General features: G+C 44.1%; 1 protein-coding gene across 4 annotated transcripts in view; it reads right to left on the reverse strand.

The window, feature by feature from the left end:
* PELI1 (pellino E3 ubiquitin protein ligase 1) overlaps positions 1–20,647 on the reverse strand; it is a 44,945-nt gene extending 24,298 nt beyond the window's left edge. Inside the window, exons 1-2 of one of the 4 annotated variants that reach the window (XM_040553617.1) lie at positions 20,446–20,647; positions 7,652–7,816 (exon numbers count right to left, since the gene is read on the reverse strand). In XM_040553617.1, the coding sequence (XP_040409551.1) occupies positions 7,652–7,706 (55 nt within the window). In that variant the 5' untranslated portion in view covers positions 7,707–7,816; positions 20,446–20,647. Of the gene's footprint in view, positions 1–7,651; positions 7,817–8,718; positions 8,730–19,773; positions 19,955–20,445 lie in introns of those variants that run through there. The other 3 variants (XM_040553618.1, XM_040553621.1, XM_040553620.1) reach the window with 3 other exon arrangements.
* Between the last annotated feature and the right edge of the window lie 6,452 nt (positions 20,648–27,099).

The following is a 27,099-nucleotide window of genomic DNA, read 5'->3' on the forward strand; positions in this document are numbered from 1 at the left end:
TAAAATTAATTTTCCCAAAAGGTCAATCTGATGTAAGCCATCTACTAAGCCAGAAACATGCAGATGCAGTTGCACTGGGCTTCTTTCCAAGACAGTAAGCTTGAATTTCTCAGGTACCTGGACACAGCTATTGTGGAAGTGTTTTTTTGTTGTTGTTGATTTATTTTTTTTTAGTTTAAGTCTTCCAGGAACATTTGTGGATCTTGAAAACACAACAAGTCAAATGCCATATCTGGAAGTTCAATTAACATAGGCTATGCTCAAGTACTTCCTCAAAGAATTTTTCAGCTGCAGTTTTAAGTTCTTTGAAGAGCAGAGCTCAGATTCACTGAGCTTCAGGTATTATGGTTTCCCTAAATTAAGAAACAGAGGCCCAATTCAAATTCATTTTCAAGTCATATTTTTCCTGCTTGCAAAACTTTTAAGGTACCTGCTAGTAGAACTAGCTGAACCTGCATTACCTGAAAGTTTTCATTCCCACAAAGTTAGATTGCCTGACCAGGAACTTCTTCAGAGAAAGTTCATAGACTTGCTAAAAGTGTTAACACATCTTTGCTTCACTTTTAGTAAGAAAAAACATTTCATGTGGATTAGGAAAAAAGGACAGAAAAGTATTCACTTATAGAAATTCAGCTATAGCATGCTGGCTCTCCACACTCACTAGGAAAAAAAAGATCTTAAGGACAAAATTTAAAAACTACTCAGTATAGTTTCTATTCAACTCCCACATCACACAAATGGATATCTTAAAATAAGGCAAGTTCCTTTTCACTTTGGGAGGCTGTGAAACACAAAAGCCAAGTTCATCCAATAGAGTTTCCCTCTGCTTTACCCTAAATTCCTTACCACCCTGTTATTACACTCACCATTTCAACTGTAGTTCATCTGCAACTCCAGTTTAAGAAAAAAGTGTGGATAACCTCCACCTGGCCCTCCTAAACCTTGCATGTGAAAGTCCCAAGTCTGTAGTTCATGCATGAATATTTGGTAAATCACAGCTAATAAATGTACCATCTTAATGTATTCCTCCTCCTCTTAAATTCAAGCTTTGGACAGTCTTTATGTAAGGTACAAAACCTGGTCCTTTCTAAACATATCACCTCCAGCATTTACATAAAAAAGCATATGACCTACATACCTCTGGAGAGATGTCAGAGGTCTGCCTACTCTCTGCAAGCCTAGTGTCAGTTTTTTACAGTGGCCCAAGAGGATATCTAGGGGGCTACAATATAAGTTAAATGGCTGGTTCAGCTCCTCAGTCTCCCATATTTCTGACATTCAAGCATGGCTTTATAGCAATCTCTCAGTGTTCTGTACCTGAGCCCAAACAACAAAGATTACTTTAAGCAACAATCCAAGAAAATAAGAATTGATTACTTTGCATGTGTGATAAATTCCTAATAAAGTTATATTCTGCTGTCTTCCAATATATTAGAAGCTGTTTCTTGATGAATACGTTTAACCAGTTTTTATGCTAATACAATGCTATACAAACAAAAAAACTGTCTTTTTGTACACTTATATTTCCATGTTACTATCCTTCCACAGCCAGCAAGTCAAACAGATGAAGTTCAAATATCTTCTCCACCTCCTCATGTTTCCTTAGATCACTTACCCGTTCCCACTTTGTTACTGCTCAGAGGAAAAAAGTATCCCATGCTATTTAATTATCTTTTTTTTCTTCTCCTTTATAATCCCATGGACAATGCATGATTTAGCATATCTAAAGAAGAGCAATACTTTAATTCCTACACTTCTAATCCAATTTGGATAAGAGGTTTTCTGCTTATAAAGATAAACAGGCAGTTGCACTTGAGAGGATGCAACAGCCATCCATTTACCTCTGTATGGGCACTAACACCTAAAAACACAAAGGTCATTCTCAAAAAGTACTAAGAAGTCAGTGCTAGGGATGCCTTCCCTAACTTTTACTCGGACAGAAGGGAGAAAAGAACATGATGTTCAAGCTTTTTCCTGAAATTTCAACAGAAAACAAAGAAAATACTACTACAGTAACGTTAGCACGGTGGGAATAACATCACAAATCAGTAAAACACAGCCATTTGAGTACTATGTATGGTCATTTCACATAAAAGTTTTGGTGTTATTGCATGTATTCTCACCAAAAAAAGCCAAGGATAGAATATCTCAACCAAGGAGACTTAGATCAGAAGCCATACTTTTATAAACACACAAGCGAATTTGGCCTGACCATATAGTCCAGTTTTAACAAAATCAAGAGCTAAGGAAATTATGATTAATATTTGACACAGTTGAAAGTTTTCAAGGTATCACTAGGTTCAATTTAAAATTTGCTCTCTATACAGAAAAATGTTACCTCCAAATAAAAGAAATTATCCAGCTGGATATTGCAACTGTTTTCTTTAAGATAGTATAGTCTTCAGTTACAACCAAAAGTACTCTGAAGATATTTAAGTGTGTGGGTCACAAAATCCATTTTTCAAAAGCAGTAAGAGGTACCTGTGTACCATGACAGTGGTCCCCCTTCCTTCCCCACAAAATACCATGTTCTCCAGAATCTGTGTTACTCTTTGTTGCCTTTGAGTGTGCATCACTGAGGAAAGCAAAAATCGGACAAAAATCTAACATCCAAAGACAAAAGATTTTAAATTGGTAGCGCACAGGGATAGTGAGTCACCACGGTAAAGCACTTCTTCAGCAATAGTCAAAGTGTGCAGCCACTGCTACACCACATTAAAATATTCAGCAGGCAGTTTCACGACCTGCCCTTGCATTTACAATGACGGTAAGTCACACCACTCACCCTAATGAAATACTTGGAGTCAGATTGCTGTCTTGCTAATGTAAGTCTACCAGTAAGCAAGGAAGGTGTTCCTGAAGATGAAAAAGTTCTCCCTTGATCCACTGAAGTCAACAGAATTCTGTGTGAATGCAGACCCTCAATATATGGCCTAAAAATCAGTAAGATTCATAAAATTGAGATTTGGAGACACAAGCTCAGTGTATTTCTTATCACCTAGAGCAGGCTTACCTATTTCCCACAAAATGTTTTCAAGCAACACAACTCAGTAAATTCTTCTGAAAAAATACATGCTTAAAGCTGTATTCTAGCTAGGGCTCTCTCTGGTCCTCTGGTGCAGCCCCCTTGGGACTGACATTGTTTATGAACTTTCCTTCAAATTGCTAACAGCTGTGCATAGCGAGCACATTGGTGCCTCATTCACACGCACTCAAAGGTTTGTAGGAGTCCTGCTCATATTCAGTTTGTGACTTCTGCTTCAGGATGTCTCGTGTCATCCATCTGCAGAGAAGAAAAGTGCCGTGCAGCAGAGGAAGGAAGAGGCCAAGCAGCCAAGTACGCGCACGTTAAGAAGTCACTACCCAACCTTAGCTAAGACACCCGACCACATTCAAGCTCCTAGACCAATGCAAATTCCAGATCAGGAACACATTTAGGCAAGCCCATTCAAGTAATGAACTATACAACAGACACAGCAAATAAAGCAGAGACCTACTAAAACAGCAAAGCCAGTGTAACCAATTTGACACTAAAAAACAGAACGAGTTAATAAAATTTGGGACAAGTGGGACAAAGGCTACTACTCTGATGAGCTATGATGTCTAACCAGCTGCTGCCTTAGCAGCATACATTGCCTCCATACACCTTAGTGACAAGCGTTTTATTTAGAATTAAAAAAACATCAAGCACACTCAGCCTGGCTTTGGCAACCTCAAAACTAGTTGTAAAAGTAATATATATTCTCTAAAGAAAAGACGAGACTTTCTTTGGCTTCACAGACACTGCTGTACTTTAAACTCTGAAGTCATTCTGCACATTCAGCATTTTGCTGATGGAAGTGTGTGAATTACATGTCCCCCAAATAAACTCTGAACTCCACAAACACATAGAGTGCTGTCATAAGCTTACCTCCTCTAGCCTTGTTTATATTACATAGTCCTCGTCTGTAAACATGCCATGCTGATCTCATTTTGGTCCTAGCAGTTACCAAACAACTCTGAAATATTCTCTATGCTAAGGAACATTACAGAACCTACATATATATCAGCTCCAATAATTTTATTAGTTTGAGGTGAAGTATTTTTCTTTTAGCAGTGACCTCCAAGCTGAGGCTTTTTCCTGTTTGTAAGAAAGGCATTTCATTTTAATTGAAGAAAGGTAAAAACCCAATAAAAATGGGCAAATACAAGGAAATACTATTTTCTAAAAACCTTTTGCTTAAAAAAATAGGTTCTCTCTTCAAAGTATGGTTTTATATCAGTAACATCAGATACACAGCTATTTAATTTTCATTACTTTTAAAATCTAACAAAGTTAGAGTACCTATATCATTAGAAATGAGAAACAAATAAAGACTTATTCAAAGTGGCTTTGTTTTGTTTTAAGTACTTAAGAGGAAGATACAAACATCATAGTCAAAGAGCAGGAGCCCAACTGTTTACACAAAGCTTCAGTCATGAAACTTGTCCAGCTAGAACAGTCAGCTATAGCCTGACTCAGAAGCGAAGCACCGATTCTGGGAACAACTGCACATTCCTAGTTTTGCTACTGAGAGATGGTTTTACAGCTTCTGATATTAAAACTAGACATGCTCATATTTGCAGGACTGGGATTTTCAAAAAGTCTGGCTGTGGGATTAACTGTGTGTTTACACTTGTACTTCTTTTAAGAATAGGACTGAATCAAACATCAGGGAGCGCAAGTTCAGGAAATACTGGGTTTATACCCAGATCTGTTCTTTCAAGTCACCCTGCCTCATTCAAGGAAAGGAAAAGGTTAATACAATCAGAATAAGTGTGACAACCCTCCCAACAGCCTCACACTACTTACTGATTTTTTTTTTATTAACATTTAAATATTTGGGTTTCCCAAAGGTTAGAGCATGTTGCTTATTCCTTAACTTCTGATATAGAAGCCTACCTGAAGTATAAATTGGATAAAAACTGCAAACCACATCCCCAAACAGTACGACTATAACTATATACACTGAAGACTTATATTTATCTGAAAAAATAAAGGTCCAGGATACAAAAAATAAGCAAAGGTAGCAGAGGACCTAACACAAAGGGGCGTTGAAACAGTCGTAATTCCCACTGAAGCGGCAGCCAACAGAAATCAAAGATCACAGGAAAAATATTCTTGTTAACCAGAAACAATGTGGAATCTCTTACCAACCAGAAACTCACAGAATAATCTGAAACAGCTGCAATACACAGAAGACAGCATCTTTTGACAAAACTTCAGCCTTTTGAATAACTGCTTGCAAACTCAACATGCTCTATAGATGGTTTTTACAAATGAAGACTTTCTAATTAAATATAAAATAAAAAATAAAAGATGTGCAGCCTATACATTTAGCCCAATCTGAAGTATCACAGCAAGATCCTCTTCCTTAAACGGCTTTTTAAAGCATGCCAAAACTGTTAGTTAAAAGGATAATCTAAATAAAGCCATTGTTAAAAGAGTAAAACTACATCATACCATGGCTGGAACAACTAAGAAACTGGTCAGAGAGGAAAGATTATTTCCTGGCACAGTAATGTAGCAACAGACCGAGTCCTTTCTCTCTTTTTATTATATTAAGTCTTCACAATGTTTCACAAAAATAAAACTGAGGTTTGTAGCTCATCTGTTTAACAGATGATCAATTGTACTGAGCAGCAGGACTTTGTTTCTAGGCATACTCTGCTGAAAAAAATCAAAAGCAAACTGAGCAAGGAAAAAGGAACTGAAGTCCTAATTCTGTTCTTGTCCACCTAGCAGGTCTCCTAACCAAACCTGATACCTGAGCCCAATTATGTAGGTGCAAGTAAGGATTCAACCCCATCGAAGCCAGCTGAATTAACCAGCGTAAGCAAGATCACTATCAGCCTACCTAAGCAAGACTGTACTGGAGCAGATCTGGGCTGGACGTGTAATTTAATTCACCACACTGATTTTGGATAAGCCCCAGACATTCAGAATAATTACAGTGCAGTCAGAGACAACGCTCAATGTCAGTTACCGTATTTAAGTTGTGTACTGTTTGCCCGAAGAGATGAAGCACTCAAATACCAGGTATCTTTGAGCTTCCAAAGCCCTCAGCTTCACTAACAACTGTGTTCTGCAGCTCTTAAGGAATTATATACTTGCTAAGAGCCTGTAACAAGTATTTTGGCTTATACACAAGTACTTGAACATTGTAAATCCTCTCTGACCCATTCTATCTCATTAGATAAAATTTCTTTGTTAACAGATGAGACTTTCGAGTTGATAAAACAAAGCTTACTAGCTACAGTATTTTTAAAGCTCTAGACCATACTGTGTTATCTGACAAGTTTCACTTTGAAATACAGTGGCACTGTTCAGTAATTTTGAAATAAAAATTCACTTGGGATAAAAACTTGACAGAAAACAGAGGCACAGTGTAATCCACAGCTGATCTAAAACTAGAAGAAATATGCAGCATGAATTCAAGTCAAACTCACTTGGAAAAAAAAATGAGGTTGAGTTTTCTATACTTAAAATGTTTCAGACTGTTAACCACCAATACTGACTGCTCATAACCAGTTTTAGGACTTTGGCAGTTTAAACAAAAATAGCAGCCATTGAAGTAATGATACCTTTGATCATGAAAAACATCATTATGATTAGCATCTCATGCCTATTGGCTCCAATCCCCCAAGATACAAAACTGTAAACATTTTCAAAGTTATATGCCAAAAGTCTTCGCACTATTAATCATATCCATTGGATTTGAGCTTGTATTCTCATTTTCTCTAGACTTAACTTTGTATCAAAGGCGGTCCAAGCAAAGAAAAGTTAATGTTCTCACAACCCTCCCTTATTATTTTGGTGCAAGCAATAATGAGGAGGCAGCAGCAGTTGTCCTTAAACAAGAGGGCTAAGAAAAAAGAATAAGCCAAGCACATTCATAGACAAAGCTACAAAAGCAAAGCAAGCATTTTAAGCCTACCACATCAGAAGGGTATATAGTCAGTCTAATGACAAAGTTGCCTGAACCTCATCTCCCTGAACCTCTTGGGAATTTAATCGCAGGAGTTTTCTTTCTCTTGGGTTAGTGAGAAAAGTCACCTCGTTGAAAAATTCTGGTCAGCAGATCTGGAGCAAAGAAGGGTGCAGGGCTGCACAACTTGGATCTCGGGAGTGGGGTTGTGTGTGCACAGGGGGCGGGGAAATGAGAGGGAGAAACAAGAGATCACTCTCAGCAGGTACTACAATATTACACCGGCTCAGGGCCTCTGGAAACCACCTTCGGTAGAAATTCAACATTGGGACAAGAGAAAATATGGTTTGGTACAGCTTAGCAGTAATGTCTCCAATAACACCTGCAGTTGCTGTGGAGAGATGCTGTCTGATGATCAGCTTCAAGCAGTCTCTCTCCAGTTGCTTTAAAAATACAGTGTTTAAAGAACCAATACAGTTATGGACAGTAACAGCAAGACAATACTAATAGTTTGTATTGTTCTACACTTGTACTTCTAGCAACTAATCTCAATCAAAACCTTATGGGGTAAAAAAAAAGTCTATTTCAAAGGAATTCTAGATGTTGTTTTTTTTTTTTGTGTCTCACATATTTTCATCTAGAGAAGTTCGAGTGTAAGAAGAAACGTTTGTTCTCTTAGAACAACCGTGCAGATGTAAACTCACCGTGTCCAAGAACCGCAAGATTGTAACCGCACTTCCACTTGGATTTACGATACATAATCAAAAGCCACGCTCGCAGAGGGAAAATGACCTGTTGATGATGGTGGCTGTCAACAATGGGTTCAGATCAGTTAGCTGCTAGTGTAGACAGGACAACATTTTTCAACACTGCGAGAGAAAGTGAGAGCGAGACCATATGGTTAAGCCCCATCCACATTAGCACCAAACGGCTAGCATCACCAATTGAGAACTGTCAACTGGGAGAGGCAGAGGTGGGAAAGCTACCTGTTGCTCACAGCCACTGTAAAGAAGTTGGTTTCGTAGAGACTTACCAATGTTGGCAATTCTTCTCTTTACAGCATGTCTTTGAGCAGAGCATGCACTCTGTGTCCAATTGATATTCCTAGTACACAGCAACTCAAACAGTTGTTCAAAATTATTCAGTGAATTCAGATACCAGTCAGTCTGTACAAGCATGCTCAAGACTTAATGAAACTTAAAACACACCACATTCCAGAATTATACTGGGTATGTCTAAGTTACACATTTACAGAAGATTGACAGTTGCAGGTAAACATTAGATAAGAATTGTCAGCAGACACCCTGGCTGTACACTGTTCAATACCATGCTGAATAAAAGGATGAAAGAGCTGGCTTTAACTTCAAACTTCTTTGAGTGGGGGAGCAAGGGGATCTGGACTCAATGATCTCCAGAGTTCCCTTCCAAAGTAACTTCTATTCATTGAGAAACCTGGCCACTAGTACTTAGGCATAAGCTTTGCATGCAAAGACAGAAGCATTGCATCACACGACTATTATTTATCACTTGTTCTCCTGACCTGCAGGAATGCCTGCACTTGCTTACCACTAACATAAAGCAGGATCTCATTCCGAGGTTAAACAATTTCAAGGCAGAATAAAATACCACTGCCTACAAAAGCAGCGGTCCTCCCTGCTGCCCTGCATTTAGACAACAACGTTTCTGCACAGCCACGGTATGGTCTCCCCAGGTTCAGACCCAGATCCACTCCTCAATTTGATTCATTACATTGCATCTGCAAACACAGAACAGGAAGGGAGAACTGCATAGAGCAGCCTGGGTGTTCGTTTCCAGAAAAAGAGCAAAATTAATGTGTTCATTGTTGTGTGTTTTTTTTTTTTTTTAAATGCATGGACTAATTAATAGTGAGATGACAGGAAATAGGGCTTGTTCTTCAGCAGTACTTGAAAGCTGTGTTTAATCTCGAAAAAACAAGGAAACATAGCCACTCCTGTTCTTAACCTTGGAGTTGATTTTTGTTTTCTTTATATGCACCCTTCTATTCAATTTATTTTGTTCCTTCATGTAACAAAAGTTATGTTCATCAGCAAAAGATGGCTTAGTACAGCACAAATCTTACTAGCATGCATACTGAGTTAATACTTGGCTTATATGAAGGATTTTTAAAAATTAAGCTTGAAAGCAAGCACAGTAACTGCAATAAACTAAAACCTTCTAATTCTGTCCCTGCTACAAAAGCAGACTTGCAACAACCCTTTACTCTGTCTTTAACAGGTTTAGTCATTTCTACATTTTTCTATAGAACAGTTCTTCTAATAGTTTTTGCTAATCTTGGGGGTCTAGGGACAGGGACAAATTGAGAGACAAGAGGAAAACGAGCACTGTCATCTTACTCAGTTCTGATGCATGATGAAGCACCTACTCCCCCTATGAGAAGGGACACCAAGATAATAAAATTACCAAAACATTTTTGGGAGGCAGAAAAGAGGCACAATTTGCCCACTAATATTAATGCAAGTTACTTCCATAGGCAGTTGCTATAACAAAACTCCCGGGCAGGTTATACTAATGTTAACACATCTCAGGGTCCAGTTGCAAAACCTCTTCCTAACTGGTCTGTGGTTGCACACTGGGAAAGCATTTTCTAGAGCTGCTTGGCAAAGCAGAAATGCAACAGGTCACAGCAGAGCCCTCAGCACACGTGTGCTAAGGCGCAGTGAGAAGACAGGAAGACCACCGAAAATACAGCCTCTGAAGACTGCGGGATGGTATTTTGAAGATTATCAAAGCTAAAGGAATGCTTTCAAGAACTAAGCTCCATCCTTAAGATGAAGTAAAATCTGAATTGCAAACTATGCCTGAGGACTGGACAACTGAAATTGGACATAAAACTATTCTCAAACTACACATAAGAGTTAGGCCTAACAAAACCCACCGGGTGCTGTGGTTAAGCCTACAATGAAGGCTAACTAGTAATTCCCATGTTCTTCAATTACAACAGGTCCTATTAATGGCAAACATAGAACGTCTTGGGATTTTAAGTCTCTCTGCACCAAGAGACCCCTCCCTCTATTCCCCACTTTGATTACCTGAGCAATTTTTGCTCTAGTGGCACTAGCAGAGGGTGCAGTTGCAAAGCAGAAAGCAGAGCAGACCTGCATTTAATCAAAGGAGACAAAAAAACTACTAAGAGGGGGAGGGGGAAAAAGCAGGCTCCATTGAGTGCCATGCTCTTCCACATCAACATAATGGAAGGGAATCCTGCTCTACACTCTTAGGGCGATGAGCCACCTGGCCAGAAGCCATGCTTATGCACAGCTACTTGGCCCCGAGGGTTGAAAATAAAAGACGAACAGCCAAAATATGAAGCCAGCAGACAAAGTTGTCAGGCAGGGATCAGCAGACCTGATGACTGTGGCATTATGAACAAACCAACGCATGCTGGTTGGGTGTTTTGCACTGTGCCCTATTCTTTCCCCCTGTTATTTCCTTCCTCTCTTTGTCAACCTACCGTAACTTCTACTTGTGCTGTTTCTCTCCCCTACTTTTTTTTTTTTTTTTTTTTGTCTCTTCAGAGTCGAAGGTCTCACAGGCTTGTACTTGTATGGTGTACAAGGACTGCAAAATGGTAGCCCACAATTTTTGGTACCATATGATCGAAGATTAGCTGATCGTAACAGTCCTTTCCCATCTCAGATTTTTATCAAATTCAAGGTTCTTGAAAAACAGTTGATGGACTTTGTTTATAACACCACCCTTAGTCACAGCATACCAGTCACTGCTAAAGTCAGGAGTTCACAAATAATTCAGCATGCTGATTTAGCTTCTATAAATGGAGAGTTTGGCCACAGCAGAGATGTCTGATCTATAGCTCTCACTCACATAAACAGTCCCTAGCCACACAAATAAACACTGTCAAGATCCTTTCCCAAATTCCTTAAGGGAAAAGAAATTAAACTGATAGCAGATTGGATGGAACAGCTCTAAGAAAAATCAATAATGGTAGCTGTAAAATCTAAAATTAAAGTAAGCCTGTTTTTGATGCTTTCAGTACACACAGTACATTAAATTTGGCATAAGCCCAATGGAACATGAAGTACTTGTGGACAATGTCTGCCAAGAGCTAGAAATATAGCACTTAGTCTTTAAAGAACAAACAGAGAGCCTCAGACCATTTCTACTTCATGCATCTGAAAAAAAATTAAATCAAGGTGCTCTTTCCAAGGGAACATTTGTATTAAATCTAATTGGCATACTTTGTGAAATGCTGAATTGAGCATATGCCTATTGGCAGAGTATTTGTCATTTTATAATCCGTCCCATTGTGACAAAGGTTACAAACAGATGTTATACCTCTCTGCACCAGAAGTCACTGTGCTTTCACCCTAAGCACCAGGCTTGTGGTTCAGGCAAGTTCTGTACCTGCTCCTCAGTCACACTGAGCCATACACCTCAGCTGATGCAGTGGAGGCAGAAGAAACGGAACACGTGAACTTGAGAAACTTATGCTACACTATCAGTTTATTCACCCAGCTTCGCATTTGTTGGTATTTCATTAGTTTACATACCTCAGAGCAATGCAAGATTTGATTAGTAACCGAATACTCATTTGCATTCCTATAGCAACCTCCAAACATCGGCAAATTAAGCATCAACACACCTGTGAGTTTCTTACCTTTATTAAAATAAAAGCAAAACCAAACTTAACATCCATCTGGGGCTCTGGAGACATCATCCTTGCATGTAGATTCCTCTCCCCCCACCTCCCAACCATGCAACAGAGCAAAACAACACCAAGCTCCTCGTTGGATAGGATAGTGGAGCACAAATCTCTTAGGTTTTCTGTTATTATCTGTGGCTTACGTGCCCTTCCCCACTCCTCCCTGGGATTCAGGAGGGAACAGTGTCCCTCCCTAATGGTGCTTGTGCAGAAGAACCACAGCCCCACCGCCGCCTGGGGACACAGGCCAGGCAGCAAGAGGGAACACTCTACCCTGTGCTTGGCATCTGCTCAGGGCAAGGCGAGGAGACGAGATGTTTCTCGTGCTATCTCATGCTACATCTAAGCCAAGCACTATCTGGATCTTTAGAACTGCTATTTATTAACAAATGAAGTTCTGAAATGCACACTGACAAAAGGCCCAGATAAATCTGATTGTTACTGCTCCTTATTAATAGCTATAAAATAGCAGCAGGCCTACAGTACTTGCTGTTGTGGATGCTAAGAGACTGAAAGATGCCAGACACTCGCTACACATGCTTAGTTGACACAATAAGGAAGCTCCTCACTTCTCCCTTCAACTGGTCCCTCTGAGCTTTAAGGTAAAGGTTTACGCTCTCCTTATCGTTTGGACCAGGTTCCTATCTCTGTTCCCATTTAGACACTGCCGACTTCAACAAGCTCCTCTCCAAGATTACACTAAATGAAAAACTGCAGGAAAAATGCTTCCAACACCTTTCCTCTACAGGTAGGAGTTTCCACTGCTGACTATGCATAGCTCATAAAGCAGTGAAATAGGAACAGTTATTTAAATGAGGAAAAAGCACACACGTTGGCCTAGGAATTCAAAAGCAGTTGCTGTACCTAAGCCACGGAAGCCCTCACGTCTCAATATGGCACCGTGGCCTTTCTCAGCCAACAGGAACATGTACAAGGACACACACTGCTCAGAAAGCCCCTGGCCAAAGCCACAATACTGACTGTAAAAACACGCACACGTGCACAGAGAAGCTAAGTGGTTAAAAATAACAAAGCTGCCCATGCATTTATCTGCTTGCAAGATCAAGCTGAGTTCCTCAGCTTCAGCAGGTGGCTGACCACTCAACAGAACCGTGTATCGGTTCTTTTTAAAAAGAAAGGAAGGAACCCCAGCTGCTACCCTTACCACAGTACTGCAGCCCTCTGCAACAACCTGAAGTAGCTTTCAGAAACCTTAACCAGCAGCCAACAGGTCATGCAGCACCAAAAGGGAAAGTTCTACTTTAATGACATTTCTCATCCACCACATACAGCACCGAATGAATGCTTTAACAATTGATGTGGGCTATCAGCAGCATAGCAATTACCTTATTAACAAAAGATCAAAGAACGAAGATTCTTGCATGACAGATCCACCTACCACAGGAATCAAGAGGAGATGACTTGGCCATGAAAGTCATCTAAGCACAAAGGAGGGATCAACTGTCTTTGTAACGTGTTGTTGTGTAACTTGCATTCAGCCTGCTCTCCAATCCCAGGGCACCAAGTGCACAGCTACGTGATTGCTGAGGAGATGCAGGGACAGTGGATGGGACCAGAAGAGCACTCCTTATCTAAAGTATCTATCATCACAAATTTGCCTAAACATTAGCAAACGGGAAAGTCAAATGGGAAAGGAAAGAGAACGAATGAAACACTTAAGGGCCTGCTCGGGAGCCTTCTGATTCTCTGCACCATGTATTTGAAAGAAGCAGAAACTGTTAAGAAGCAGTTTTTACAGACTGTCCCCGTAAGTTTTGGGGAATTTGAGCTGGATCTCTCACGTCCTGCACTACCAGTACATTAAACAAATACTCCCCCCAACACACACAAATAGCAGGTGCTGAAGTTAGGTGTTAACAAGATGACATGTTTTCCAGCTTGACTATTATCTTTTCCTCTGCAACTATCCAATTTTTGATCATCACTACTAACGTAGAGTAGAAGCCCTTAATGGAGAACCAATGTACTCCCTCCATTTGTGAGCATCACACAGCTTTTTGCAGAGCTCTGAATACCTATGGTATTCCCAAATCTGAAACTGAATTACCATAAGGTTTTGATCATGAAGATGGAAATAGCAGTACTATAGAACAGTCACTAACTCTGGTTTCCCATAGGTGAGAAACTCCTCTGGTTGTCAGACAATTTTGACATCATTAGTGACATTGCATTGTCTTCTCTAAACTCAAAACAGACCACTAGCACTGCAGAAAGGAGCCAGACCCAAGAGCAGGTATGCATCCCACTTGAAACATTAACTAAAGCTTGAGGCCCCTGTACGCTCTTACTTTAAAACAGAAGTTTAAAGTCATCTTCCACTAGCCCTGAAATACAGCAGTGATCTAAATACAGCGATTCAAATACCTAGGTACATTTGTTTTCTTCCATGTTAAGCATGCCTCAGAGTATTTAAAGTGGCTCAGGGAAAAAGCAAACCAAAGCCAAACAAAGAAAAAAAAATATTAGTGGGAAATGGTGGAACTGACATATTTTTAGAATTAGCAGCTTATCCCAAGAGGTGCATTACAGAAGGAAAATGAGCAACAAGTTCTTTAAAAGGAAGTGAATTACTTTATAGTAAGGTTCCATGTGTGATGCATTTTGGATTTTTTCCCCTAACCTCATACCAAATAAATAGTTCAGCTACATGATATGACAAAAGAACCGTTACTTATTTTCCCAGTTGAACCTTGTGTTAAACCACGATTGAGACAATATTTATTCTTGTAAAAGTATTGTAGTGAATTACAGTTGCTTCAGGTAAGTGAAAAGGATATCAAGGCAGCATCAGTAAACATCACCCAAAAAAATCTCAGTATACACATTAACACTTAAGACAAGAGGAGCCTTGAGATTTCTTTACAGAAGTTCTTCAGAAACTACTTTTATCGTTTAACGTGAATAATTTCTCTTAGGACAAAGCAAACAGAAGTATTACTCAAGTTGGCATGTTTTTAAAATCACGTCTTGGCTATTTAATACTACTCAACCATTGAGAGCAGAAGGAACTAGTGGTAGGGAAAGCGGGCACTTGGAGGTAGATTTTTAACTGGCAGAGCAGTATGATCTTAACACAAGAAAAAAAACTACCAACACGTGCCATCCTCAGCCTAATTTTGCCACTAGTTTAATGTTGTCTTATAGCAGCCCAAAGGACCTGAAGGTTAAGGGGGCCACGTGCACAGGCTACATGGACACTAATTCCCAGCTCTAAGCCCACAGTTCTACCTAAGTGCTCTGCATGCTGCCCCAGTCACTGTGGGTCACTCCTCAGGCAGAGGACCAGCTGAATGGAAATGTTTCAAGCTAGATCTAACCCCCAGATTACAGTCCAGCTAACCTGACCCAAAGAACAATGAAAACATTGATGTTGTTGACCCAGGTTATAGGGTTACCATGCTAGAGGGCAAGCTGGCAGAAGGCAGGGAGGAACTCTCAACAGCTGCTGCTTCCCAGTTGCTCACTACTCTACTCAAACCTGAGACACACAATTAAGCAGGAGCACTGAAAAGGCAAGCAGGCTGGGGGGAGATACTCAAATCTGATCCAGATTTGCTCTCATTACGCCTCCAGAAAACTCTTGCAGGCCTTAAGCTCCACCAACATTAATGGCAACTCTTACAATATTTCTTAAAGAAGAAAAAAAATAATCTCTTCAGATTTGAACTCTGTCACCAACCTTGCCTGTGAAATAAAGAAAATATCCCAGCTCATGAAAGAGTATTTTAACTGTTTGTAATTAAGACCAAAGGATCATATAATTGCAGAAACATTACTTATTTGAAATACAAATGGCTAACTCCATCCAAGCAGATATATCAACTGGCAACAGAGGCAATAATCCATTGATGGAGGTCTACTTAAAGACAATGCTGGCTAGACAGGTTTTTTCCTTTTTCTGCCTCAAGTCCTAACTCCAATGAACTACTACCCAAAGAATCTTACTCAACAAACTTGCTCCAATCCCATCTTTTGCAAGCAACTACAAAGCATTTTTGATGTATCCAATTTGCCCAAAACCTCAATCAGTACACAACACCACATTCTCTAACAGCTATTCCAATTATCCTATTTGGAAAGAAAAAAAAAAGCAGATCCCTTCTGATTTGAATCTAACTTCAGCTTTTTCTTGGTTTCCTTGCTGTTCATTTCTGTGCTACACCATAGATTTGTCTACAACACAGAGCCTCTGCCACTACAGCAAATGCTACGGAATCACAAATGGAAATGCAGCATTTAGCAACAAAAGCTTTTCTGCCAAAACCACCATGGTTATCTCCCCGAATACTGAATAAGTAAACTAACAGGCTCACAAAAACACTGTCAGTAGAAGCTTGCTTACATCTGGGTCTTTGGTTAACTTTTGTCAATTAGAAGGTGTAATTGCCCCCACCAACAAATACATCCCCACCCTACCTAGTATACCCGGACCAGAACCGTTCTGGCCTAAATATTTCCACACTACTAAAAACCTTCTCCCAAAACAAATGCGTTTTCCCCTTCTGAAAACACATTTTTGCAATTAATCTGCTGCAAACAGTATAAGCATAGAAAAACATCTGGTTGACATAGCTGTATAGCCAACATCAAGGGAGATCAAGAGCATTCAGAGCCAGCATGACACAGATCCAAAGTCTTCTGTAACATACTCTACTTGTGAAGAAGAAAAGTATTACGTGAGTGTGAATTGAGCAAATCCTCTTCCCAAAAGGAATATAGCAAGGCCAGAGTAAGAGGTTTTGACTGCTCCTACTCTACCAACTGCCATACACCTTCAGTTAGAAGAGTAAGATCAAAGAACATTTCCACTCCCGAAATGGCAGCCAGAAACACCCACAAGGTTCAGTCCATTCCCCTCTCGAGCACACAAGATTTGAGCCTAAAACTTAGCATTTATATCAGTACATACCATGGGTGGCAGTCAAGTCACTATGACTGAATTCAGCAGCACGGATTAAGAAACAAGGTCAGCAGATTAACTTTTATTACCTATTCATGAACCAAACCATGTTCCTACATGGCAGGGACCTGAGGATACCATCAATCTTTAACCAAATGCTCCCACCAGGCACTACGTTCAGCCTGAACCAAACTGCCGACAAGCTCTCACTTGAGCCCAATCCTTAAAAAGCACCTCACAGGATTTACCTCGTGTGCCAGGTAGGAGATGTCGCCGAAAGAAGACTGGTATTGATGACCACCTACCTTCAGCACAGCTCAACAGAGTTGTCCCGTAAAGCCCCTTCAAGGTGGCCTAAACAGCTTGTCACAGCAGACACCACTGAACTTTTTACATTTATTCACAACTACAAGGTTATTGCAGAAAGGTCACTTCAAGCTGCTAGCCACGTTTGCTGCTCCCAGTCGCATGACAATGGTCAGCACAAGAAGTCCACGGCACAGCGCTCACGTAGGGAGCCAACAAGCCGAGCACTCACCTGGGCAAAGCTCTGAAGCACCTCCTCCATCCCACAAGTAATACCTGCTTTCAAATCAGTATAAATATAGGATACTTGGATAAGAACATACTCATAGTGCAAGGCTGTAATTTTTCTGCACATCACATTATTGTCAGTTTTTTTTTTTTACTGCTTTTAGAACAGAGCAGCAACAGAGTAAAGCTCACTTTTTTGTAGTTTAAGGATGTTTCTAGCATGCCAAATAATTTCATTGGTTTTGAACTTGGAAGGCAATTTTTTGAATAGATCCATTCAAACAACATGTTGAACAAGAAACATTCACAATCAGTTGTGACAATTATCATCATCCATGATAGCACTGCCTCTGCACAACCTGGAGCAGCACAGGGAGAAGGAGCAGGAATGGAAATCTACCCCACAAGCTGCCTAAGACCCCTGGGAAACACAGGAGCACCTCGTCTTTGCCCAGCTGACGCAATCTGCAGGGATTCAACACCTCACAGAACCAGAACTAAAATGCTATTTTACCTTCCTCACCATGAATCTTTCCAGCCAGGCAGACCAACTGTGCCCGATTAGGGATGCAATATTAATTTCAGTAGTACTATGGGACTACAGCAGGAGCGTGAGATTTCCTGGTGCTTCTTGTAACCAGTAGATTGAAAGGAAACAGAAACTAGATCAGATGGAAGCAAGCTTACTTTTTTCCACTGAAACTATCTCAGCAGTATTTAGCAGTGCTTGACCTACTTCCTACACCATCTCTTTTGCTGTCACTTCCTTTGACAGTTTGTCAGCACACTTGTGAATCTGAAGATTAAGGAATGAACGTCTGGAAGCAAAAGAGCTGTGAACTTCTACCTCTTAATGCCACCTACAGTCAGAACTTTTATGATTTAATCAGCAAGATGAGCAGTGACCAGCTAGCAACAAGTACTTCCATTTAATAGCATCCTGCAAGAGTTCCAGATCAACCGTACAATTTAGCTTACAAGCACATGCTTAAAAGTGACTTTTATTTTTCATGAAACACCTTCTTTCTTCTTTTTGTTAGCTCATGGCATGGAGTAGCATCTACAAACAGTTCCAGGTTCTATGTTTTCCTGTATTCTAGAGATCCTAAGACGACGTTATATACAAAAATATACTCACAATTAGTTCCTTACAAATGAGTAGGAGTTTAAACATCACTGGCTCCGAGCAGATGATGCTCTATTTTGCATCTACAAACACAGTCGCTAGCTATAAATCCTGAAGTGAAAGAATGCTGTTCTCCATGCCTTGTTTCTTAACACAAACCAACAGCAATACCAAAACACACAATGGTTGTAGCAGACAGACTTCATACTAACACCAAGTTCTGTTCCACTTGAAATACGAGTAGTTACTTGAAACTTTGATTTCAGACACAAACAATAACATGGCAACCTGCTGCATTAAGAAACACATTTCAGAGTTTAGCAAGAACCGAAACACTCATTAGGCATGCTTCACAAGACTGTACTCAGCTAAATGTAGGCGCTCCTACAAGTTTAGTTCGTTAGAAACAGGAGGCATTTAAACTGAAGGTATGCTGCAGATGCCTAAATACAACTAAAACGTTTTCCTAAAGCTTCCTGCCTGGCCACTGATACAAAACGGGTAGGAACTCCACAACTCGTTCAGATCCGTCTCTGACGGGGCACTACAAGGGCCTCATTTTCCAGCCACGAGTCCTCGGTTTCCTACAAACCAGGCTTTTTCCTGGGGGGAGGAGGCAGGGCAGAGGAGAAGGGGAAGTGTCCGGTGCAGACCTCTGAACTTTGCCACCACATTACTCACTTTGAAATCGCTGGCCTAAAACACACAAAGCCCCTACGGCCCGCACAACACATGCAAATGAGAATCTGGCCAGCCTTGCTGGGAAAGCCTTTGTCTCAACTAACCCAGCAGCGCCTTTCAGCATAAAAAAGTGACAGAAAATGCATCATCAACAGGTCATCCGGCTTTTTTTTTTTTTCTCTGTAAAATATTAAAAGCTGCTAAAACTGAAACCGGAAAGAGCCTTCTTCCCCGCGTCTCCCCCTGCGTGGCTTCAAAATGGCAAAAATAAAGCCACCGTGCCTGGGATGCTGAGCCCAGGGCTTGGTCTAGCTCCGTCTTTTGTAACCCTGCTTGCCAAGTGGGGTGTTGTAAAGTCAGAGGAGTCCCAAGAAAAACATCAGAGCAGCTTTTGAGGGGTATGGCCAGGAGCACTACTTGGTGCTTGCACGTATTCTAGAAGCTGCATCGTGCGGAGGTCGAACAACTGCGGCTTTGGAGGGGGTTGAAAACACAAGAGATGAGCTTTCAGTGTAAAAATTTCTTTAAGATATCGTTATCCCCTTTAGGAGTGGGGGGGAATAGCCGAAAGCACAGCCGCTCCTCCTCTGCCCTGGCCTTTTAAGATCCTCTCCATGGTTTCGGCACGCAGCACAGCATCACCCCGTGCAATCGGCTCTGCCTGAAACCTCATTATTTAACTACGTGAAAAAGAGTGAAAAAGGGAGGAGAAAAAAAGAAAAAAAAAAAGCCGACCAAAGTTGTGCCGGATCCCTGGCTGCCCACAAAAGAACCAGGGGAGAAGAGGACGAGGGGATGGGAGAAACCCTGCGCGTCCCCCCGAGAGGAGCTTACAATTAAAAAACAAGCAAATAAAAGCTACCTCTGATCCACCGCCGATCCGGATCCTTCCAGAGGAAACCGACGTCGGATTATTTGTCGCGGGAGGGTACAAAATTCAGGATAAAACCGGCGGGCTGCCCCCGTGCCCGCAGGTTAGCAGCGGCCGCACAAAACCCCCTTTGTTGTGCTGCTGCCGAGCCCAGGGCCCCCTTCCCCTCGGCAAAAAGCACCCCAAAACGTCTCCAAAACACCCCAAAACCTCGGTTTTCAGCCACCCCGGAGTGCGAATATTTGTGTTTTTTTTTTTTTCTTATTTTTTCGTATTTATTTATTATTATTTTTTAATTCCCCCCCCAAGCGGATGGCTCCTGCCTGCTGCGTGACAAAGAGCTTCCCCCCCCAAAATTTGTTCCTCCCCGGGGGACAAATTTGTCGTGAATAGGTGGAAAAAACAAGAGAAAAAAAAAAAAAAGGTAACAAACTCGCAAGAAGCACGGAAATTAAAGAATTAAAAAAAAAAAAAAGGCAACCCACGCTGCAGGCTTCCAGCGGAGCACAAAGCGATGCGGAGGGGAGGGGAGGGGAGGAAGGGGGATGAGGGGGAGGCGGGCAAGCCCCGAGCCCCCCCTCCCTGCAATCGCGAGGAGGTGGTCTCCGTCGCGACAGGGCGGCGCGGGGGCGGGCTGCGTCGCGACAGACGCGCGAGACTCACCGCAGGAAGGAAAGGGGAGGCAGGCGGAAGGAGGTGTCCGGGGCTCCCGGTCTCTCTCTCGGCGGTCGGACGGGGAAGGAGAAGGAAAGGAAGAGACGGAGCCGGTGAGGTGAGGTGAGCCGAGCGGAGCGCCGCCACCCGCCGCGCCAACGGCCGCTCTGCCTCAGCGGCCGCCGCGCGCTCCAGCACCCAACGGCCGCGGGAGGGAGGGGAGGGGAGGGCAGGGGAGGGGGCAGAGAGCGGGGGGCGGGGCCAGCGGGCGGAGGGGAGGGGCCTCGCCCCGCGGCATGCTGGGAGTTGTAGTGCCTCCCCGCGGCTGGGGCTGCTGGGCTCTGTGTGTGTATATGTATGCATATACATGTATGCGTGCGTGCCGCTGTGTGTGGCTTGCAGGGGTGTGGGTTTATGCTTTAATATCGACACGTCTCTATATAACATATGTATGGAGGTGCATGTGTTACAGGGGGTGCGTGTGTTGGTGCTGGGTTTAAAGGGGAAGGTATATTCTACGTAATTATTATATTTATTATATTATATTATGTTTGTTATATTATGTTATATTGTATTATTCTAGTCTATTATTCTAATATTCTATTTTTCTAATATTCTACTGTTCTATTGTTCTATTTTTATTATTCCGTTATTATATTCCTGCTTCTACTATTACTACTGCTATTATTATTGTTGTTATGGACGTGGTGATGAGGGACGTGGTTTAGTGGGTGACATTGGTAGTAGAGGGATGGTTGGACCAGATGGTCTTGAAGGGCTTTTCCAACCCTAATGATTCTGTGATTCTATTATTATTATTACTATTACTACTTATAATATTACTACTAATACTATTATTGTTGTTTTTACATTATATATTTTACATTTTATTATTACTATTATATTATGACTATTACTACTTCTAATATTACTACTAATACTACTATTGTTGTTGTTGTTATATTACTACTATTTCTATTATTACTACTAATACTATTACTATCGTTGTTATTATTATTATTATTACCACAGCACATGGATGGGCCCCCGAGGCTCAGGGCTGGGGGTGGTGGGGGCCCCATTTGGAGGGGACCTGGGGGTGCTGGCCATCGTTCAGCCCAAATCCAGCAAGCAGCCCCCCCACATCACCCCTCGGTCACGGTTTGGCTGTGCAGAGGTGAGCACAGGCAGGAGCTGGGGGCTGCTGTGGGGGGACCGAGCACGTCCCGGTGCGACAAAGCAGCGAGCGCTGCCTCTTCTTCCCAAATCAGTGCCCGAATCCCACAGAAAGCAGGGAGGGTTGAGCAGAATTACCCTGTAATCTACCCAAAGCTGGCTGTGCTGGGCTTGGACGGTGCAGAGCTGAAGGGTCGGGGTGACACTTGGGCATTACGAAGCAGAGAACATCTCAGCTGCAAGGCCCCTCTCCTAGCAATGGGAAGAACTGCATTACCTGGTGTTAATTCTCCGGGCGTTAGGTGCTTCAGGGCACTGAAAACCTGCTGGGGCCAGCCTGGGAACAGCACCCCTCTCTGCTCCCTTCCTGGGCGAGGAAGAGGAGGGAGAGGCGGGAGGTGCTGCGATGGAGGGCGAGCACGAGGCAGCTCGTGGTGCTGCGTGCGATGCATCACTCACCCCATGTGTGACAGCGTGGATAGGTCTCATTACATCCGATAATAGATCTCATTACCATCCAATAACAGATCTCATCACCGTCCAATTTACTCGGGGAAACTGAGGCACGCAGCGGTGAATGCTGTGCCTCGGGCACATCGGGGCAGAGGCTCAGCTGGGTTTCGGGTCCCGTGCTCGCCTTACTAAGCCACGTCGGCACGGCTGGGTGTAGCTGGCAGCAGCACCCACGGGGTATGATGAAGAAAGCCCTGGGGGGAGAGGACAGGCTCGGTGCTCGTCCCTTGCTATGGAAAAGGAGCAACCTCCGCTCTTTGAAGGAGAGGTTAGTGGTCCTCTGCGGCATGCCCGAGGTCTGGAGGAGCTGGTGCTAAAAGCTGGAGCCTAGCAGAGCTGGGGAGCCAAAACGAGCAGTGACCCAAAAAAACATGTACCTGCCTGGGGAACAGAGGGGGTTCCCCCTTTCGTGCCCACTCCCCCCAGGCACAGCATCACCTCTGCCGACCCACCTTGCCACAGCCAATTTTTCCCCTCCCAGCCCTGAAACCTGGAGCAGCTCTGAGATCATCTTTGATATTTAAACAACTATTTTCTGTTTTCTGACAGCCACACACTGTTCCAGCCTTCGTGTCGAACAGGTTTTCTGAGTCATATGCAAACGACACCAACACATGGTCCCCTCCAGTGTTCCCGTCAGAGCACGGATGGTCCTGTGATCTCTCTGCAGCGATGGAGGAAGAAACAGTAAAGGCTCTCGGCCAGGTTTTTATGATGCTGCATATGGCCTCGGCGGTGACAGCTCATCCTCACCACGCTGGGAAAGGGAGATGTTCCTGGAGCCACCTCTGCCATGCTCAGCATCTCCTTGTGCTCTTGCACGGAGGGGTTGCAGTGAAAATGGGGGCAAAGAGACCTTGGTGGGCTTCCTTACAGCGGAGAGGAGACCCAGCTAACAGCTCAGGGGTCCCTCGTGGATCTCCCAGTCCAGACTGGACGTTCGAGGTGATTCAGAAGGACACCTGCACAAACTCTGTCAGCAGCCAGTGCTGCCGAGACCGTGGGCACGATGCGCTGCGGTACGTGCCCGCGGCCGTAATCACCACGGTGCCGCGGTCTGTCATTAAGTCCTTAGTCAGCTGTCAGCCACATGAACATTTTTTCGATTGTGAGTCAAAGCTGAGTTCCTCGCGGGAAGGGTTAAGAGACTTGGTGCTGGCTGGCAGGTCGGAGTAGGTAAAATATAAGATGCGGCAACAAAATCAGCCAATGCGGGGGTTTTAGAGCAGAGCGTGCTCTTTCCTCTGCCCGGATGTGAACTCGGAGAGGACCCCACATTGAGTCCCGGCACCAACCCGAACCACCCCAAGCCTGGCAGCCGGTCCCCCCTTTCCCATGCCCAGCAATGGGGACGCTGCTCACGCCTGCGCTGTGCCGAGGCAGGGCTGTGCAACCACTCCCCATCCATCAGGCCCATCGTCTGTGCGGATTAAATTACGTTCTTCCACCAGTTCTTTAAAATTTAATTTGCTTTAAGTTAATAAGCCAACCCTCTCTAAGCACAATTGCCGAAATGTGAGGTCGTGAAGTGCTCCATACGGGGGAGAGGCGGAGAGGAGCGAGGAGGGATGGAGCCGAGGCACGCAGCGGGTTGCCAGTGGGCGAGCATCGCTTCAGCCCCACTGATGCACGTTCATTAAAGGCTGGGGGCAGAAGGAGCCTACAGAGGGCTCAACTCCAAAGACAATCACAAAAGAAGAGCTCAAGCAGCACATGGAGCCTCCTGCCGAGGGCGGATGGCACCTGATGGCACACCCTGGTGTGCGCCCCATTGCTTTTATCATACGTGGGTCCAAAAGGAAAGTTTGTTCAGTGCTAGCATCAACGCCCCTACCCCTCTCTTGTGCTTCTCCAAAGCCCAACCTGCAGCTGCCGGACAGACGGACACCGGCCCCAAGCCACAGGACAGGAGGACGAGGCAGCACCCATCCCTCGCCCACAAGCAGCAGAGCAGAGGAGGCAGGTGTGACTTCAGCAAGGCACATCCAGAGGCGTAATCAGGCGATGTGACAACACCGTGCATCGCTCGTTGGGACTGGTGCACCAGTCCGGAGGGTGAAGTAATCAGAAAACCAGCTCACAAATATCAGCCTGGCTCCTGGTGCTTACAGCACGGGCACACTCCGTGGGTAACCTCCACAGCCCCTTGTGCACGTGGGGAAAATGAGGCAGAGAAAAATTAAGCCTCTTTGCCCAGAACGACTTCTGCAAGCAACAGACTGTGGCACCACGGGGACAGATCCTCACCCTTCACTGCACCACCCCTCCGCTGCAATCCGGTGCTGCTGATTTACCACGTACACATCGGTCCACGCCACGTGCAACCACGGGTTAGTTGAAGAAACAAAGCAGCTTTTGAGTCCTATAATCCCATGAAAACACACAAAACCACAGATGTCTATATATTTTTGTTTGCTTTCAATATAAGCAGCCAGAGCTCTTTTTATTTTTTTTTTCCCCTGCATGTTATGGAAAAAATCCTGTGCTTTCTGCCTGGGAGCTCATGTGCCAGAAGGCTTGTTACAACTATGATCTAAGCCACATGAGCTGAGCTGGCTGCGTGGTAACAGACCAATAGCCCTTCCTTGGCTTTCCCCTTTGAAAAAGATGGTTTACATGGTGTCTTCTGGCTGGCAGTCACATGGAGAGGATAAATGGAAGGAGACCACTCTGGGCTCTGGCAAAACGAGGCTTGTTTAGTGGGTCCTCAAGGGAGATTTTCACCTAGCATCTGACCAAAAGCCCCCCAAGTTGCATTGCCCCAGCACGGCCACCGCTCCCAGTGCTTCCACCCACTTGGAGGGCCACAGGATGCCAGCAGTGAGACCCCTGCCCGGGACTGGACCCACCAGGTCTCCTCTGGGGACCTCCAGCCAAGGCTTGCGCACCAACAATTATGTGCTGGTGTGTTTGGGGGAGGCACTGGAAGGCTCCAGCTCTTGACTTTTCTTCTCTAGCCCAGCCAGTTGCCTTGGCCCTTTCCTCGAGGTCTGCTTCTAGATGCTGCCACTGTTTTTTTTTGTTTTTTTTTGTTTGTTTGTTTTGGGGTGGGGGTCCATCTTTGAATGAATTTCATTTGATATGGTCTCGTCCTCTCACCAGGGAAAACTCCCCTTCTGCAGCCCCTCACCGTTTTATCGCTTTACTCATTACCTGGTACTGAGAAAAGGGGAGGAGAAATTAAACCATCATTTGGTTGAGCGCCCCGTGAGTCACTCAGATACTCAGGTGTGGTATCAACGCCCGCCGCTGGGGCAGCTCCACCCTGGCTTCTCTGCCTCTGCTGTAGGAGCCAGACAGCTTTTTGGGGCTGGGTGCTGGAGCTGTTTCTGGGTAGGGACGATCGCCTGAGGAAGAGGGGCTGCCCATCCGAAAATGTTGCTTGGGATGGATGCTTTAGGATGGAGCACGCGGAGGCATCCAACGGTGTGCATACGAAAGCTGCAGAACTAACATGAGCAAAGTGTTGGAGAAGCTGAAACGAGGGTTTCTGGCTCCGTGCTCGTAGCAAGGCCAGGCTGTGACCTCTGCGAGGGCAGGGAACAGAGGCGCGGCGTCCACGCCTGGATCTGGCAGCGGGGATTTTCCCTACGTAGCAACAGTCGTTATGTAGCGATAATACTCGGCAATGTTCAAGGCACTTGAAAAGTATTAATTAATCTGCACAGCAGCCTCGGCAGGTCCGCAGCCAGATATCTTCACCCGTGCTTTACGGCTCGGGGAGACAAGACGAGGAACTGCAGCGACTCGTCCAAGGACTGGGAGGCAGAGGAGGGATGCGAGATAGGGGCAGCAAGGCCAAATCGATGGAAACCCCTCTGGAGAGGAGGTGCTGTGGCCGTGTTTGTGCACTCCAGAAGATGTACGGAGCTGGGAGGCTTTTCCTAGCCAGGGAATGAGTTTGGTGGTGCAGTCTGCAGGGCTGAAGATGGGGTTTATGCTCACTCTTCTCTCCCGGAAAGCCTTGCTGCTCGCTGCTCCTGCCAAGCCAGCTGAAGCATGCGTGCGCCTCACCTGAAAGAAAACACAGTGAAATAAAACAAAACGGTTTGGGAGAGCTGCTGCATCAGGACAAGGGGGCTGGTGAAAAGGGAAAACAAAGGAAAACCAGCAGGTCATGCATCCAGGTGTGCAGGAGACATTAAGGAAGGGCCTGGCTTTCCACCCCGCAAAGAAAAACCTCCCGTCGGAGGCACCTTGCTGCTGCATTTCGCAGCTCAGTTTAATTAGGCTAATCACTTCAATGACGGCTCCTGACATTCACCTTCATTAGCCACCAGCAGCCGCGCTCAGCTGCCTTGACTTCAGAGCTATCGGTGTCTGCTTTAAATAACCCACGTGTAAAACCAGTGGGGAGACAGCGTGTCTGGGCTCTCTGCTGGCACAGCCTGTACGGGGCTGGCTGGGAATGCACGGCCAAAGCCAAAAATGCAGCGTAACCCTGACAGAGGGTGGGCATGCCCTTCTTGTGGGCGTCTCAGAGATGGGAGAGCTTCTCTCTTGGGTGCTGAGGGTGAGCATCTTGGAAGCAGGATGCAAGAGAGCTGGGAGGGAAAAGGGCAAGGTGGGAGGATGAGCGGTGCCACAGCCTGTTCCCAAAGCTGCGTGGCTGCAGAGCAAAGCCAGGTCCTTGGGGGCTTGAGAGCCACCCAGGCTACGTGCCATTTGTCCCTCTATATCTGAGGCATCCCCATCACGACACTGAAGGCAGCAATGGTTTCAGACCCGTAGCAAGTAATTCTTGCCCCAGTGCTGACAGCGGTCCAAAAGCATTTCTTTGCAATATTTCTTTATGAAAGCATCAGCTTGCAAATGAATGCCTGCAATAAATCTGCTCCTGCAGATTATATTAGTGACTTTTTACCAGTCACTCACTAACCATTATGGCACGTGACACTCATTTTAAAATATAGGAAGACACACGTTTATAACTAAGAGTAAATAGAAATAATCAGGGGGTTAGGTAACTCTCAT

Source organism: Cygnus olor, chromosome 3 (assembly GCF_009769625.2).
Source record: "Cygnus olor isolate bCygOlo1 chromosome 3, bCygOlo1.pri.v2, whole genome shotgun sequence".
NCBI classification, from domain to species: Eukaryota; Metazoa; Chordata; class Aves; order Anseriformes; family Anatidae; genus Cygnus; species Cygnus olor.